Here is a 12,016-nt window from a genome sequence, read left to right on the forward strand (position 1 = left end):
TATTTTATTAAAATATTTTAATTGGAATACATTCAAAATATTTACATTATTTCAAGTTTCCTTTGACAGAGGTTGGCAGTGTGTCCATGTTTCGATTTATGTGTAAAATCAACCAGAATGCAAACTCACCCTATACAAGTGCTCAAAGTGACACAAAATATTTTAGGAAATTCTTATTCATTCAGATGAAAATGTGAAGGGTGAAACTGTAATAGAAAATATTGTTTACTCTCTCCTTTCTGTTTAACAATAAAAAGGTATCAAAAGTCGGCTCCCAGAAAATTTGTTTCTGATTTCACACACACACACAAATATGTCACAATTTATCACACTGACGAGTGAACACGTACAAATGCAGTTTAACTAAACAAAATAAAAACCAGAGGAAAGATTCACAGCATGTTTGAGAAGTTTGAGGTAAAAACAACATAAAAAGAGGTGTTTGACAGTAATGGTCGACAGACAATATTTAAAGGCATTTAAAGACGTTTGATAAATAATTTCATGTTCTAAAATATCAAAAGAGTACCACGAAAAACACTATTAGGAATTCACAGATCAAGGGGTGGAGTTGGTCACTTTCTGTAGGGCAGTGGCGCTCACATGTAGGGAATGCTCATTGGGAAACAATTCCCGAAACAGGAATGACAGTAGCATCTGTTAAGAAATTAAAAGTCAGCAACATAGTCAGAACAAGACTTGGGCATAATATTGAATAAAACATGCAAATTGGATACAATAAACAAAGGTTGAGATACTCACATATACCAGCGTTTTGTTTTCTTCACTGTTCTGGAAAATATTAAAAACAGTCTCCACATCTGTCTTCTTGAGGACCAGAAAATTTGAATCTATGGAGAAAACATAAAAATATGTTTTAGATGCACCATCAATAATAATATTTCCTATTAAAGCTCAGGGAGGTGTCGCCTACATCTGGCACTGATGAGGTGGTGCGCTCGTTCCCTGGTCTCGTTTTTCTCCTCGTCTGTGCGAGGAGGTGCAGGAGGTTGAGGAGGTGCTGCTGCTGCTGGTAACTCCGGCCACTGTTTCTCACGCAGAGCATCGATGTACGCGGCCATCTGCGCTTCTGTTGGGTTGATCTTGTTTAAGAAAGTGTTCACTTTCCTGGCGAGAAATACAGCTCACAATCAGAGGTCATTCATAGACCAGGATCCAACAAATGTATGTGTGTACACATAGGTATATATGTGTGTGTGTATGTATGTATGTATGTATGCATGCATGTATTGTGGCACCAAACTTACTTTTTCAAGACCGACATGAAAGGTTTCAAAATGGTATCAAAAATGTTTATAAGAATGGAGTTTCCTGTAAAGACAAGAAGAGTATTAGTTTTGTCTTCAAGTACTTCTAAAAAGGACCATTTTGTTTTTGCATGTTTTAGCTTTTTTTGTCACAAATTATACATTTATAACTAAAGGTGCATTATTAACTATTTGCCACTAGAGGGGAGAAATACATCAAAACAATCTGAGCGATACAGCAACCATATGTTTTTAAAAAAATGTTAGGCATTAGAACTTATGATGGTGTTTTCGGGGCTTTCAGGTTGAAAGCAGCTGAGATTCAAACAGTGAATGTGCAATCAAAACCAAAACTAAAACTAGAAGAGGCTACAAAGCTCTGCAGAGCTACAGAGTAGCACTTTTTCTGCATTTTCCTTCCTTCACCAAGCCACTGGTATCAGTTTTTTTAGTATGATATAAAAATTAACTATCATAGGTTTGGAGTTTGCTTGAAAAGTTCAAAGTTTATGTTCCTGATGAAGCGTCTTGGATAAATGGTGAAACATTTGTAAACCAAACATGACATCCAGTCACTTTGACCCAACAGTCTGAATATCCTACAACCTGTATGATTAAAAATTTATGTAATGGAACCGTCCATTGTTTGATTATTGTCAAAAGCCCACGAATGCATGACCAAAAGACCTTATCAAAACAGCAATGCTTTCACCTAAAAACACCCGCTGATGATTAACAAAGACAACCAAATGCTCACTGCAGAGAATTACTTTCCATGTTGAGGTCTCTAGAGGTGGAGTTTTGTGGATGGTACTGAAAAGAGGTGAAACAACTGGCTGTTCAAAAATTATGAAAAATGCAATGATTAATCTAAAAAGCTACAGTATGCTTTAAAAAAATGTTGGCAGCCAAGTATAACAACACTGGTAAGCTCTAAATGCAGTGAACACAAGCTGACTTTAAACACTGAACCAACCAGATATTTCTTTCAGCAGGTCAAATATGGCTTTAGTCGCCTCCAGATGTTCCCGGTTCACATGTTCCCGGTTCACTTGGCTTTTCTGACAGTGGGCGTCCTCCCCTTTTGGAACAGTTCCGTGGTCCTTCCCTTTAGATTTATTAGATCCAGCTGACATTCTGAAACCTATTTTCTCCTTTTTATTTGACCTTGCACTGAAATGACGCCACGACGGGCCTTCTGCACCGTCCACATGCAAGTCTTCATGTTGGCTGCAGTGTGGCGTGCAGTCGGAAAGAGGAAGGTCTTCATCGCTGGCATGTTTTGTCAAGACCAGAGACTCTTGTGACCTGGATCGGGTCAGTCCTCTGATGATCATTTTAATGTGAGAGGTGAAGGGATTATCAGAGTCTTCTGTTTTGTCTTGAGAACAGCTTTCACTTGAAGAGTCTGAGCTTACAGCCTTTTCGGTTTCTGCGTCTGCTTCACGCAGTTCTAAATGAGACTTCCAACGGGAGACAACAATATTTGGGACTGTCACACCAGGAACATCACTGGCACTGGGGTATTCTCGTGGGTGAGGTAGAGATTCTGGTCGTGGGGATGGCGCTATCATTTCTTTCAGGGCTACTGTCTCAGGGCTCAAGTTCTGTAAAGAAAAAGGAAACAATGAAGTTGTGACAGCTGAGCCTGAGGTACTGACCTCTATGGTGCAGCATGCCGGACACCAACAAACAAACAAATATATTAGTTTTTAAAGGGGCATTCCACTAATTTTACACAATGTTCAGTTTACGCATTATGAGTAGTATTATACAGCCTGCGAAACAGCTGTATAACGTCTTCTGTGGCTCTGAAAAACCCTGCTGATGTCATAGTGATGTAATCAGGGTTATCTCAGTTACAGCTGGAGACTTAAGATCAGAAAGTAGAGCAGAAAGACTGTGTTACATACAGAAGGTAAAGAGACCAAAGACTTTGGTGTTTACTAGGCAGGGAGGGACTGTAAGATGTAATCAAGATGTATTATGGGAAGTATAGGATCCAGGTTTTTTGGAGCTTGACTAATTAGGGGCTAATGTTCTTAGATCTACACTACACTTTCTTTGAAAGTGGTTTTCTAGATGGCTAGAATACACATCTAATGCTGGATTTTTTTTCTTATGTTTCTTTATTCAATAGCTGTTGTGGTGACCAAATATCTTTGCTTTTAATTAAATAATAATTTAAGTTTATTAAAACTTTGGTCTCATTGTTGTAGTTTTGGCTATCATTTCTGCCAGTTGTGAGCGAACCAATCACAAGACTCCGCTGAATAGAGGAGACAATGCTGTTTTTTGAACGTAAAATATTTTAAATAAAATGTTCACACTTTTTTGTATATGTTTAATTACATAACTAACTGTATTGCTTTCATAAAGCCATTTGGATTATTCAAAGCTCTGTCAGATGCTGAGCCACGCTCAAGCTGATTATTCAAAATCTTCAATCTGACAGAGCTTTGAAAAATCAATATGGCTTTATGAAAGCAATACAGTTAGTTACATGAATAAACATTTACAAAACAGTGTGAACATTTTATTTAAAATATTTAAACACAATACAAAAATAGCAGCGTCTCCTCTATTCAAGCACTGGCTCCCTTTTAAAAGTCTGTGCTTGGTGCGACAATATCACAGCATCATGTTCCATTTAACTTCATTATCTTATCTTTAATATCACAATCCAAATCATTTCCATAACGTTAACTACTCTTATGGAGCGCAGAACAAAGTTTTGGTGAGCAGGCATGTGGAGAACAGAGATGCAAGGTGTCAGATCCATGGAAAACAGGGGCTGAGCAGGCGGACATACCGCTCCACTAGAAACATCTCTAAATATACAGTAGGAGCATTTATTCACTGACAAATAGCCTCAACTGTACACACATTGCACTGACGTTCACAGCTAACATTATACTGCTAACATCATACTCTCTGCTCTGGTCTGGTCTGCCAGCCATTGTCACACACCTGCTCTCTCTCTCTCTCTCAACAATGGAGGTCTATGACACAAAGGAATAAGCTAAATAAGGCTTTGGCTTGTTACTTGGATCAGTTTGTTGTTGGTTTGTCGCTGGTTTTGAGCCTTATCCTTTAAGATATCAACTTGAAGAACAGCAGTTACGAGAAGCTTTACCTCGTCTTCCTCTTGTCCTGGAGTCAGGAAGTAAGCCAAGCCGCTCAGAAGGCCCCACACGCCTCCATAATGTTCATCTTCATTCAGCAGTTTCTCAAGTGGGCAGAGGAACTGAAAAACCGGTTGAGCGCGGCCCATCAGATTATCAGATATTAATTCCTGAAAAGAAAACAACAAAATCTTGAGTCATGACGTTTTTCAACTGTATCTGTCAACACATCAGTGTTTTTTCTTGCGTCGTTCACCTGCAGAAAGTGCTCCACTGATACTCTTACTTCTTCTACGACCTCATCATCAATCTCTGACTCCTCCAGCACCAAGATTGTGGGCAGGTTGGTCGAGTCCTGAAAGATTTTATGACAAGAGAGTTTCACGTTTTAACAGTACTTGGTATACAAAATTGTTTTGGACATTCAGTGAAAGTAGAAAAAAAAAAACAAAACAAAACAAAACAAAACAGTGTTCCATTTGAATGCATTTACATTTTTTGGTACACATAAGTTACATTCCAGGCTTGTGAAACAAAGGTTGTGGTTTGTTTTCACAACAAAGCTTCCCTCTGGTTCATCCTCAGTACATAACAGGTCAAAGAAAAGTATTTTTAGCTACATTCTTTACTCTAGACCATTTTCACCTGAACATGTGGCTACATGAAATACATATAATTAAACATGTCCATGTATGCAATTATGTTGACATTTCTGCAAGAAGCTGATACATCAGAAAAAAATGTAGAAAATGTGATGAACATCTACAGTATGAAAGGTATTTCCAGATAATAGGTCACTTCCTTTAGGTCATGAAAAGTACAGCCTCATTGTTTTGCTGTGTAGTATTTCATATTTTAGCCCTGTTGTCCACACTCCAACTCCTGAGAATCTCAGATTTTGACATTTTTACTTTCTGTCGTGTTGCTAAGGAGAATACAGAAGAAAACATCTGGACCAGATTGGATTTAACTTACCATAAGCAGACTTTATTGCAGAGATTTGATTAGTTAAAAGCAGGAAGATTTAACACATTTAACACAAGCAAAAGAAGCTTTCTGGCTGTCCCTTACCTGCCATCTGTTGCGGAAAAATATGACATCCATGTAGGTCTTTCTGATGTCCCACTGCAGGTTTTCAGGGCTGTCTTTTTCCTCCAGGTGAACAGTGAACACCAGCTCCTCATTTTCCCAGTCGACCTGCAATACAGACAACTCCTGCTTCAAAGTCCAAGCTCAAATATTAACATACCGTCCAAGAACAAGTTTATACAGATGCACATAACAAGCCTCGAGGACATTCCACTCTGTCAGATATTTATAACTCACTTGAGGGATGCTAACAACCCAGCAGCCAACGCACCACATCTCATACGACAGCTTGAATTCTATCATGTCCTCTTGGACCCTTGTCAAGTAGCTCTCCAGATCCCTCTCCTCCTAATGAGTGTTTGGCCAAAAAGAAACAATGAATCTGTCATGTTTCACAAACTGTCATCTTCAGTTTAATATATTGCATCCTCTGCAGCATCCTCACCACGTCAGAGTCCTGCTGGCTGTGAACGGAGCTCTCTCTGCTACTGACATCGTCCTCGGACACGTCAGCCTGGAGGGACATGATCCTCATCACCAGCTCCTGCTCCATACTTTTCATCTTCTTCTTCTTGGCTTTCTTGGTCTTCATCTTGTCCACAAATTTTGACCATCCTACTTTTATCTTGTTGCCTGAAAAGTACAGTCACATATTAAAAAGTGAGATAATTTCACAGCTTATGCCCTGTCATCAGTGTTCTTATTTTACTGTTTTTTGTACACATTTTTTTCCTTAGTGCCTAAATAGTTTATATGGAGAGAATAACCATAAATTCCACCTTGATCTCGACTTAACTGGCAGTTGGACTGGAAATCTGCATAACCTTTGAGCATCACTATAATGGGGAATGACTGAGTAAAACTTCCCGGATATAAACGCACACTTGGTTAAGCATGCAGGCACAGAAAGCAAGGATTAGTAAACAAACTTTCAATGCTATGATGCATGTGATGGCCTGATTCGTTCGATCATTCTTACAGATTATAACAAATGAAGGTGGGTTTTTTTTTTTCAGAATTTACGATGCGATCATTACAGAAGATATGCATATTTATTATATCAGATGGTTCATTATCATGCCATAATCAATTCTCATTCAGTTGTCATTAACACTGAATTGTTTGCAATACAAATAGAAGCTAGTTGCTTGAAGACAGCAAAGAAATCGTTTGGTATTCAGTTTGCCATTTATGTAATTAGTTGTCTAGACCAACAAACAAAAGAAACAGAGGACTAATTATGCACTGAAATGCAGGCTGGTAAAACAGTAATGTCACATAGTTGACAACACATTGCTAATCATCAAACTGTTGTGCAAGACGTTATGCAAACACAGGCATCTATTCTCTGAACACACAATAACTACTCCATCTGCTTCTCTAAAGTCTCCGTTGTCTTCATCTAAAGCGATTTTTCAATCTTAATTGAAAAGCAGGGTAAAATCACAACTACTATTCTTACAGCTTGAAGTGTCACAGAACTTTGAATTACATAAACCTTGTATTTAAACAACTTAATTCAAAAAAAGGAAGAAAAACAAACAAACAAACAAAAACCTCACTTTTCCTTTTGCCCTCGATCCTGCTGCTGGTTGAAATTCCTGCTCCCTCCAAGCTCCTACAAATCCAAAAAAAACAAAAAAAGAAAAACAGCCACCAAACAAAACCAGGTCAGTTCCAATTTCAAACACAGAAGGTGGCTGATACAGTCATCGCTTTGAGGCTCACTATGACTAGGTGAAGCCAGCGGGGTGCAGAAGATGACAGCCACTCACACTTCACTGCCCTCTCCCTCCTGTGAAGCCAGAGAGGCACGTTCCATGTTTGATCCACACAGCCCCTCTACAGAGCCTTTGGGGGTCACGCTGTCAAGCTGGCTCACCACCAGCTGGTTCAGGTTGTCGGGGTCGGACAGCCATGTCACCAACAGCCCCAGCCCTGAAGAAAACAGCCAATATGCTAATTCTCTGTTTGTTGTGACTATAAACACACTGAAATCCTGAGGCTAAATATTCACATTCAACACTATCAGTGGATTCCATTTAAATCCTCTTAATACAGCTGCACAGTTAGTAGTACTGGCTCCACCGTTTAAAAATGTAAAAAGGAATAGTTAACATTTTGGGAAACACATTTATTTGCTTTGTTATCTGGTTAATTTAGCTGCACATAAAGCCTGGACGCAGGGGGAAACAGCACCTCTAAAGCTCCCAGGCCAGAAATAGTCTGGCACACAACCAGATAAACACATGAATAATATAAAAACTTGTGAAATTGTTCTTGTTGTATTTATGTGGTTTTAAAGTTTAGTTGATGTTTATGACGTTTATTCTTTTTATCTAATTTGTGGTGATGTAATTTTGGATTTCAGGATGTTATTGTTTAGTTTTAAGTCTGTTTTCTAGGGACCGTGTTGGAAATAAGTGATTTCCCTTTAACATCCCTTGGATTTTTAATGTCTGTAATCATAAATAAATCATCTCACAATTTGACATTGGATTCTTTGATTTGTGTTTGGATTAAACAAACAAGATGTAATGCCTTAATTAGTGAGTTTCAGAGAAGCTGCTAATGGATTTGTTATCTTTAGACAGAGGCAGGCTAAGTGTTTCCCCTGTTTCCAGTCTTTTAGGGAAACACTTTAATTTGCTTTGTTACTGAGAGCTAACAGTATCCGGTTAATTTAGCTGAGCATAAAGCCTGGAAGCAGAGGGAAATAGCTGGTCTGGCCCTGTCCAGCACCTCTAAAGATCCCAGCCAAGAAACAGTCTGGCACACAACCAGATGACCACATAAATAATATAACAACTTGTGAAATTGTTCTTATGTGGTTTTGATGTTTAACTGATGTTTATGACATTTATGACTTTTTATCTCATTTGTGATGATGTAATTTTGGATTTCATTGTTTAGTTTTAGGCCTGTTTTCTTGGGACCATATTGGAAATAAGTGATTTTCCTTTAACATGTTATATATGAAGAAAACACTTGTCAGAAATGAGCTGTTTTGAGCCAACAAGATGAGAAACAGCCTTGACTTGCAGATAACTCTTTAACTAAAGCCATAAAAATCATTTATTCTAACTGAGCAATATGCATAATTGCAAAACCTACTGCACGGCAAGACCCCCAAGATATGAAACATGTTATCTGTTACTAAAAAAAAACCCTTAAAAGGGAATTGGCAAATCACTGTGGAAGGATCATTCCTTTAATGTAACCCAAAATTCATGTCCTAAGCTCTACAATGCTACTGAAAATAAAAGGATTACACACAGTTCGCACTTATAAAAGAAGTCATGGGAGACTTAGTCCTTATGTAAAACAGATTTCCTGCAGAGAGAAAATTAAATGCTTCCTCACCCTTTAAGGCAACGATCTCGTTTAAGGCACAGCGGTTGACTTCTTGGCCCCGGAGAGATTCGGGAAAAAGGTTACGTACCAGGGCATCAGAAAACTCCCTGAGGACTGCCATCTCCTCTGCTCTGGAGCTGAACAAGACCTCTCTGAGACAGAAGACACAGCAAAGGAAGCAAAGGAAGAAGAAGCAAATCCAGCGATTAATAAGTACTAAACTGGATCAAAGATTTTTTTATCACCACAGATCTGTTAATCACTTGATCTAAATCTTCAGTCTGAATTAGATGCACTTCACCTTGAAACATCATTTACCAAAAAGAAACACGTTAGGATGTGACTGCAGGTATGATCCAATAAAAGTATGGTAAATTATTCATATGTCAGATGTTTATAGAGTTCAGACACATTCCTGAGAGCAAAGAGTAACTGAAGCAGCAGCAGTATAAACTGTGAGTCATTTCAAACAGGAGGCAGGTGTAAACTCTCACCCGTCAGAGTGCCTTGCATGATGCAAGTGCTGGGTCAGAATGCGAATGGAGCCCACGACCGCCTGGCAAACATCAAAGTCTTTGGCTCGTTCGATGAGTCGGTCGATTACGAAGTCGATCTGCTTGCTGAGCACCTGGTGCAGAGGCTGGAGCTCACATGGCTCAGGGACGCGGTACCAAGGCAGAATCAGCTGAGCGTAGGCACACTCGAACACTGTGGAGAGCAGCCGCAGCACAAAGGCAATTCACATGAACACCGAGCTCCCACGTACACCTCCTCAACATCCAACTCAAGGACTTTCAAGTTAGTTCGGTGAAAACTAGCTTATGATCTCATCAGGTCCAGAAATCCTGTGGAAACTATTCATTACTAAGCTCAATACAAATATCCATTTTCCTTGAGATATACTTGTTTTTGATGAGATTAATAAAGGTCTTAACAGTTCATACATTTGAACATGAGTGCTATATCTAGAACTGAATAAAATCCAAGGCCCTACTTTCTCAATTCCACAAGTTTTAAATAGTTTTCAAGGTCTGCAGGAACCTTGAGCAATTGAAATGGAAACCAGATGATAGCATCAAGAACAGTGTTTAAAAAAACACTTATTTATCATTCAGAGCTGATATCTTATTGTACAAAACCAATTTCATTGACACTGCACAAAAAAAAAAAAACAGAAGCAAATATGGCTGATAATGAGGCATGAAAAGCAGATATCTTATTTCCTGTTTGAAACATCACGGCTACATATGACCCAACTATTGACAGGGAGTGTTTTCCTCCTTTCTGCCCTTAAAGCCCCTCCTCACTAACTGTAATATGATCTCCAGCTGCAGCTGTGTCTATGCAAAACTCTCCTCTTTTTCAACTGTGTCAAGTCAAAACATGGCTAAACTTTGCTGACAAAACACTGTGAAGGGGTCAAGAGCAGAATTTTGACTCTTTTTTTTATCATTCACTTCATGCAAAGCATTTCTAACCTGCAAATACAAATTTGTTAACACTGCTTTAAAACACATTTTATTCTTTGTTAAACACGCCTCACCTTGCTGTAGAGATCTCTTTACATGTGGATACTGTGACTCCAGTGGTTCAGCCTGCCTGTTACCTTCATCAGTCGAGTCATGATACTCCACTGCAATAGTTCCCTGAAAAATAGAGAACTATGAGTGTGTTTACATGCGCACAAGTATCCTGGTTTTTGGAGTATCCTGCATATGTGTTGCGCATGTAAATTATATATCCTCATCCTGGTTTCAGAAACTTGGATATGCTAACTGGAGTACTCCAATAGAAACCAGGATACTGTCGCAGGTAAACACCTGATCCAAGTTTCTGAACATTCTTCGTTGGTAGAGAAATGAGCAGCTAAGGCGTTGAGGAATCAAGACACAACTGGACACAGATCATCAGAAACCTGAATACTGTTAGAATCATGTAAACACCTTATCCAGAATATGATCGAAACCAGGATAAGAGTCAAAACCGGGATACTTGTATGCCTGTAAATGCACTCTAATAGTCAACTACCAGGCATTGATATGACTTAGGACAAAACAAAAACTGTAGCATCAATTAGTGGTGAACTCTGGGTCAGTGGTTCTTGTGGTGGGACCCACAGGGGTCCTTAAGGAGGTTCCAAGGGTCCTCAGCAAAAAGAAGAATCATTTATTTTCACTATAATTCATTAGTCTACATCCATAAGTAACACAATAAAAGAATGTCGCACTGTTTTGGTCATGGGTTTCATACACTTTCTGTAATAAAACATCTAAAAACAAAAGTCTTATCAGATGGACCCTGGGACAAAGTCTTATCAAATGGGGGTCAGTGGTCTAACTTGTGTCAGTTTAGGGATTTGAGAACCACTACTCTAGGTTTCACTGGGCTGTGGGATGTGTTTTTCAGGCCTAAAATGCAGCGCTAACCCTTAACCACCCCCACCACCAAAAAAAAGATAGCACCTCGGGCTATGACATCCGTAGCTGATAATATTTTTAACACGTGACTTCTCTAACAGCTCAAGTATTTGTGGAACTTGAGCATAAGCACGGCAAACAAGTTAGATGACTGACTGACACTTTGATAAGGATTTTAAAGACATCACTACTCCATTCCTATTTTTTAAAAACGTCTCAGTTGATAACTTATATAAGGTAGTATGTAGTATGTAAGGTGTGTTTAAAGTGGCATCATATAACCCGCAGTGTGTCAGTGTATTATGACCTCATTGAAAGATGACTCAGTTTGAATCATGCAACTAACAGCAACTCTTTCCGGTGAGAAATGACACTGTGCGATGCAACAATGCAACATGTATTTATTACCTGGAGAGGGCTTTCTTCCGTCTCTTCATCAGTTTGAGTGCTGGTCTCTCGCCCACTGTTCCCGAATAACAGCGGAGTCGACAAACAAAAGAAGAAGCATAAAAAGTACTGTGTCACTGTCCGACCACAATCTGAAAAATACCACAGCAAGCCGAGGCTTATGGCGATGGAGAGGCGCCATAGATACATCTTCTTTCCTTAAAACACGCTCTTTTTGCTCGTATCTCTCGCTTTGGACCGAGGTGTGTTGCACATAGCCGGGGCTGGTTTGTTCTGCCTCATCTTCTGCACTGTCAAGAAATTGCTGCTTCCTGAACACATGAACTCAAACGGCGGAAAAAAGGCGAACTTTAAT

At 39.2% G+C, this 12,016-nt stretch overlaps 1 protein-coding gene across 1 annotated transcript; it reads right to left on the bottom strand.

The window, feature by feature from the left end:
• Positions 1 to 12,016, bottom strand: si:rp71-46j2.7. Its single transcript, XM_044364256.1, has 16 exons — positions 11,662 to 12,016; positions 10,380 to 10,482; positions 9,331 to 9,544; positions 8,846 to 8,988; positions 7,258 to 7,420; positions 7,045 to 7,100; positions 5,928 to 6,115; positions 5,720 to 5,830; positions 5,465 to 5,590; positions 4,650 to 4,748; positions 4,405 to 4,563; positions 2,245 to 2,875; positions 1,269 to 1,332; positions 935 to 1,128; positions 763 to 851; positions 1 to 657 (listed from the first exon to the last, which is right to left on the bottom strand). Exons 1-16 carry the CDS (start codon positions 11,848 to 11,850, stop codon positions 559 to 561), a joined length of 2,628 nt encoding a protein of 875 aa, XP_044220191.1. The 5' UTR covers positions 11,851 to 12,016; the 3' UTR covers positions 1 to 558.

Source organism: Thunnus albacares, chromosome 10 (genome assembly GCF_914725855.1).
Source record: "Thunnus albacares chromosome 10, fThuAlb1.1, whole genome shotgun sequence".
NCBI classification, from domain to species: Eukaryota; Metazoa; Chordata; class Actinopteri; order Scombriformes; family Scombridae; genus Thunnus; species Thunnus albacares.

What these genes read in the sequence shown, in the direction of transcription:
- si:rp71-46j2.7 (XM_044364256.1), bottom strand. Translation starts at nt 11,850, where the DNA reads ATGTATCTATGGCGCCTCTCCATCGCCATAAGCCTCGGCTTGCTGTGG. An exon ending in GGGTTGTTAGCATCCCTCAA is followed by an intron (nt 5,591 to 5,719) that starts GTGAGTTATAAA and finishes TCTGTATTGCAG; the next exon opens with GTCGACTGGGAAAATGAGGA. An exon ending in TTCATGTCGGTCTTGAAAAA is followed by an intron (nt 1,129 to 1,268) that starts GTAAGTTTGGTG and finishes ATTTCTCGCCAG; the next exon opens with GAAAGTGAACACTTTCTTAA.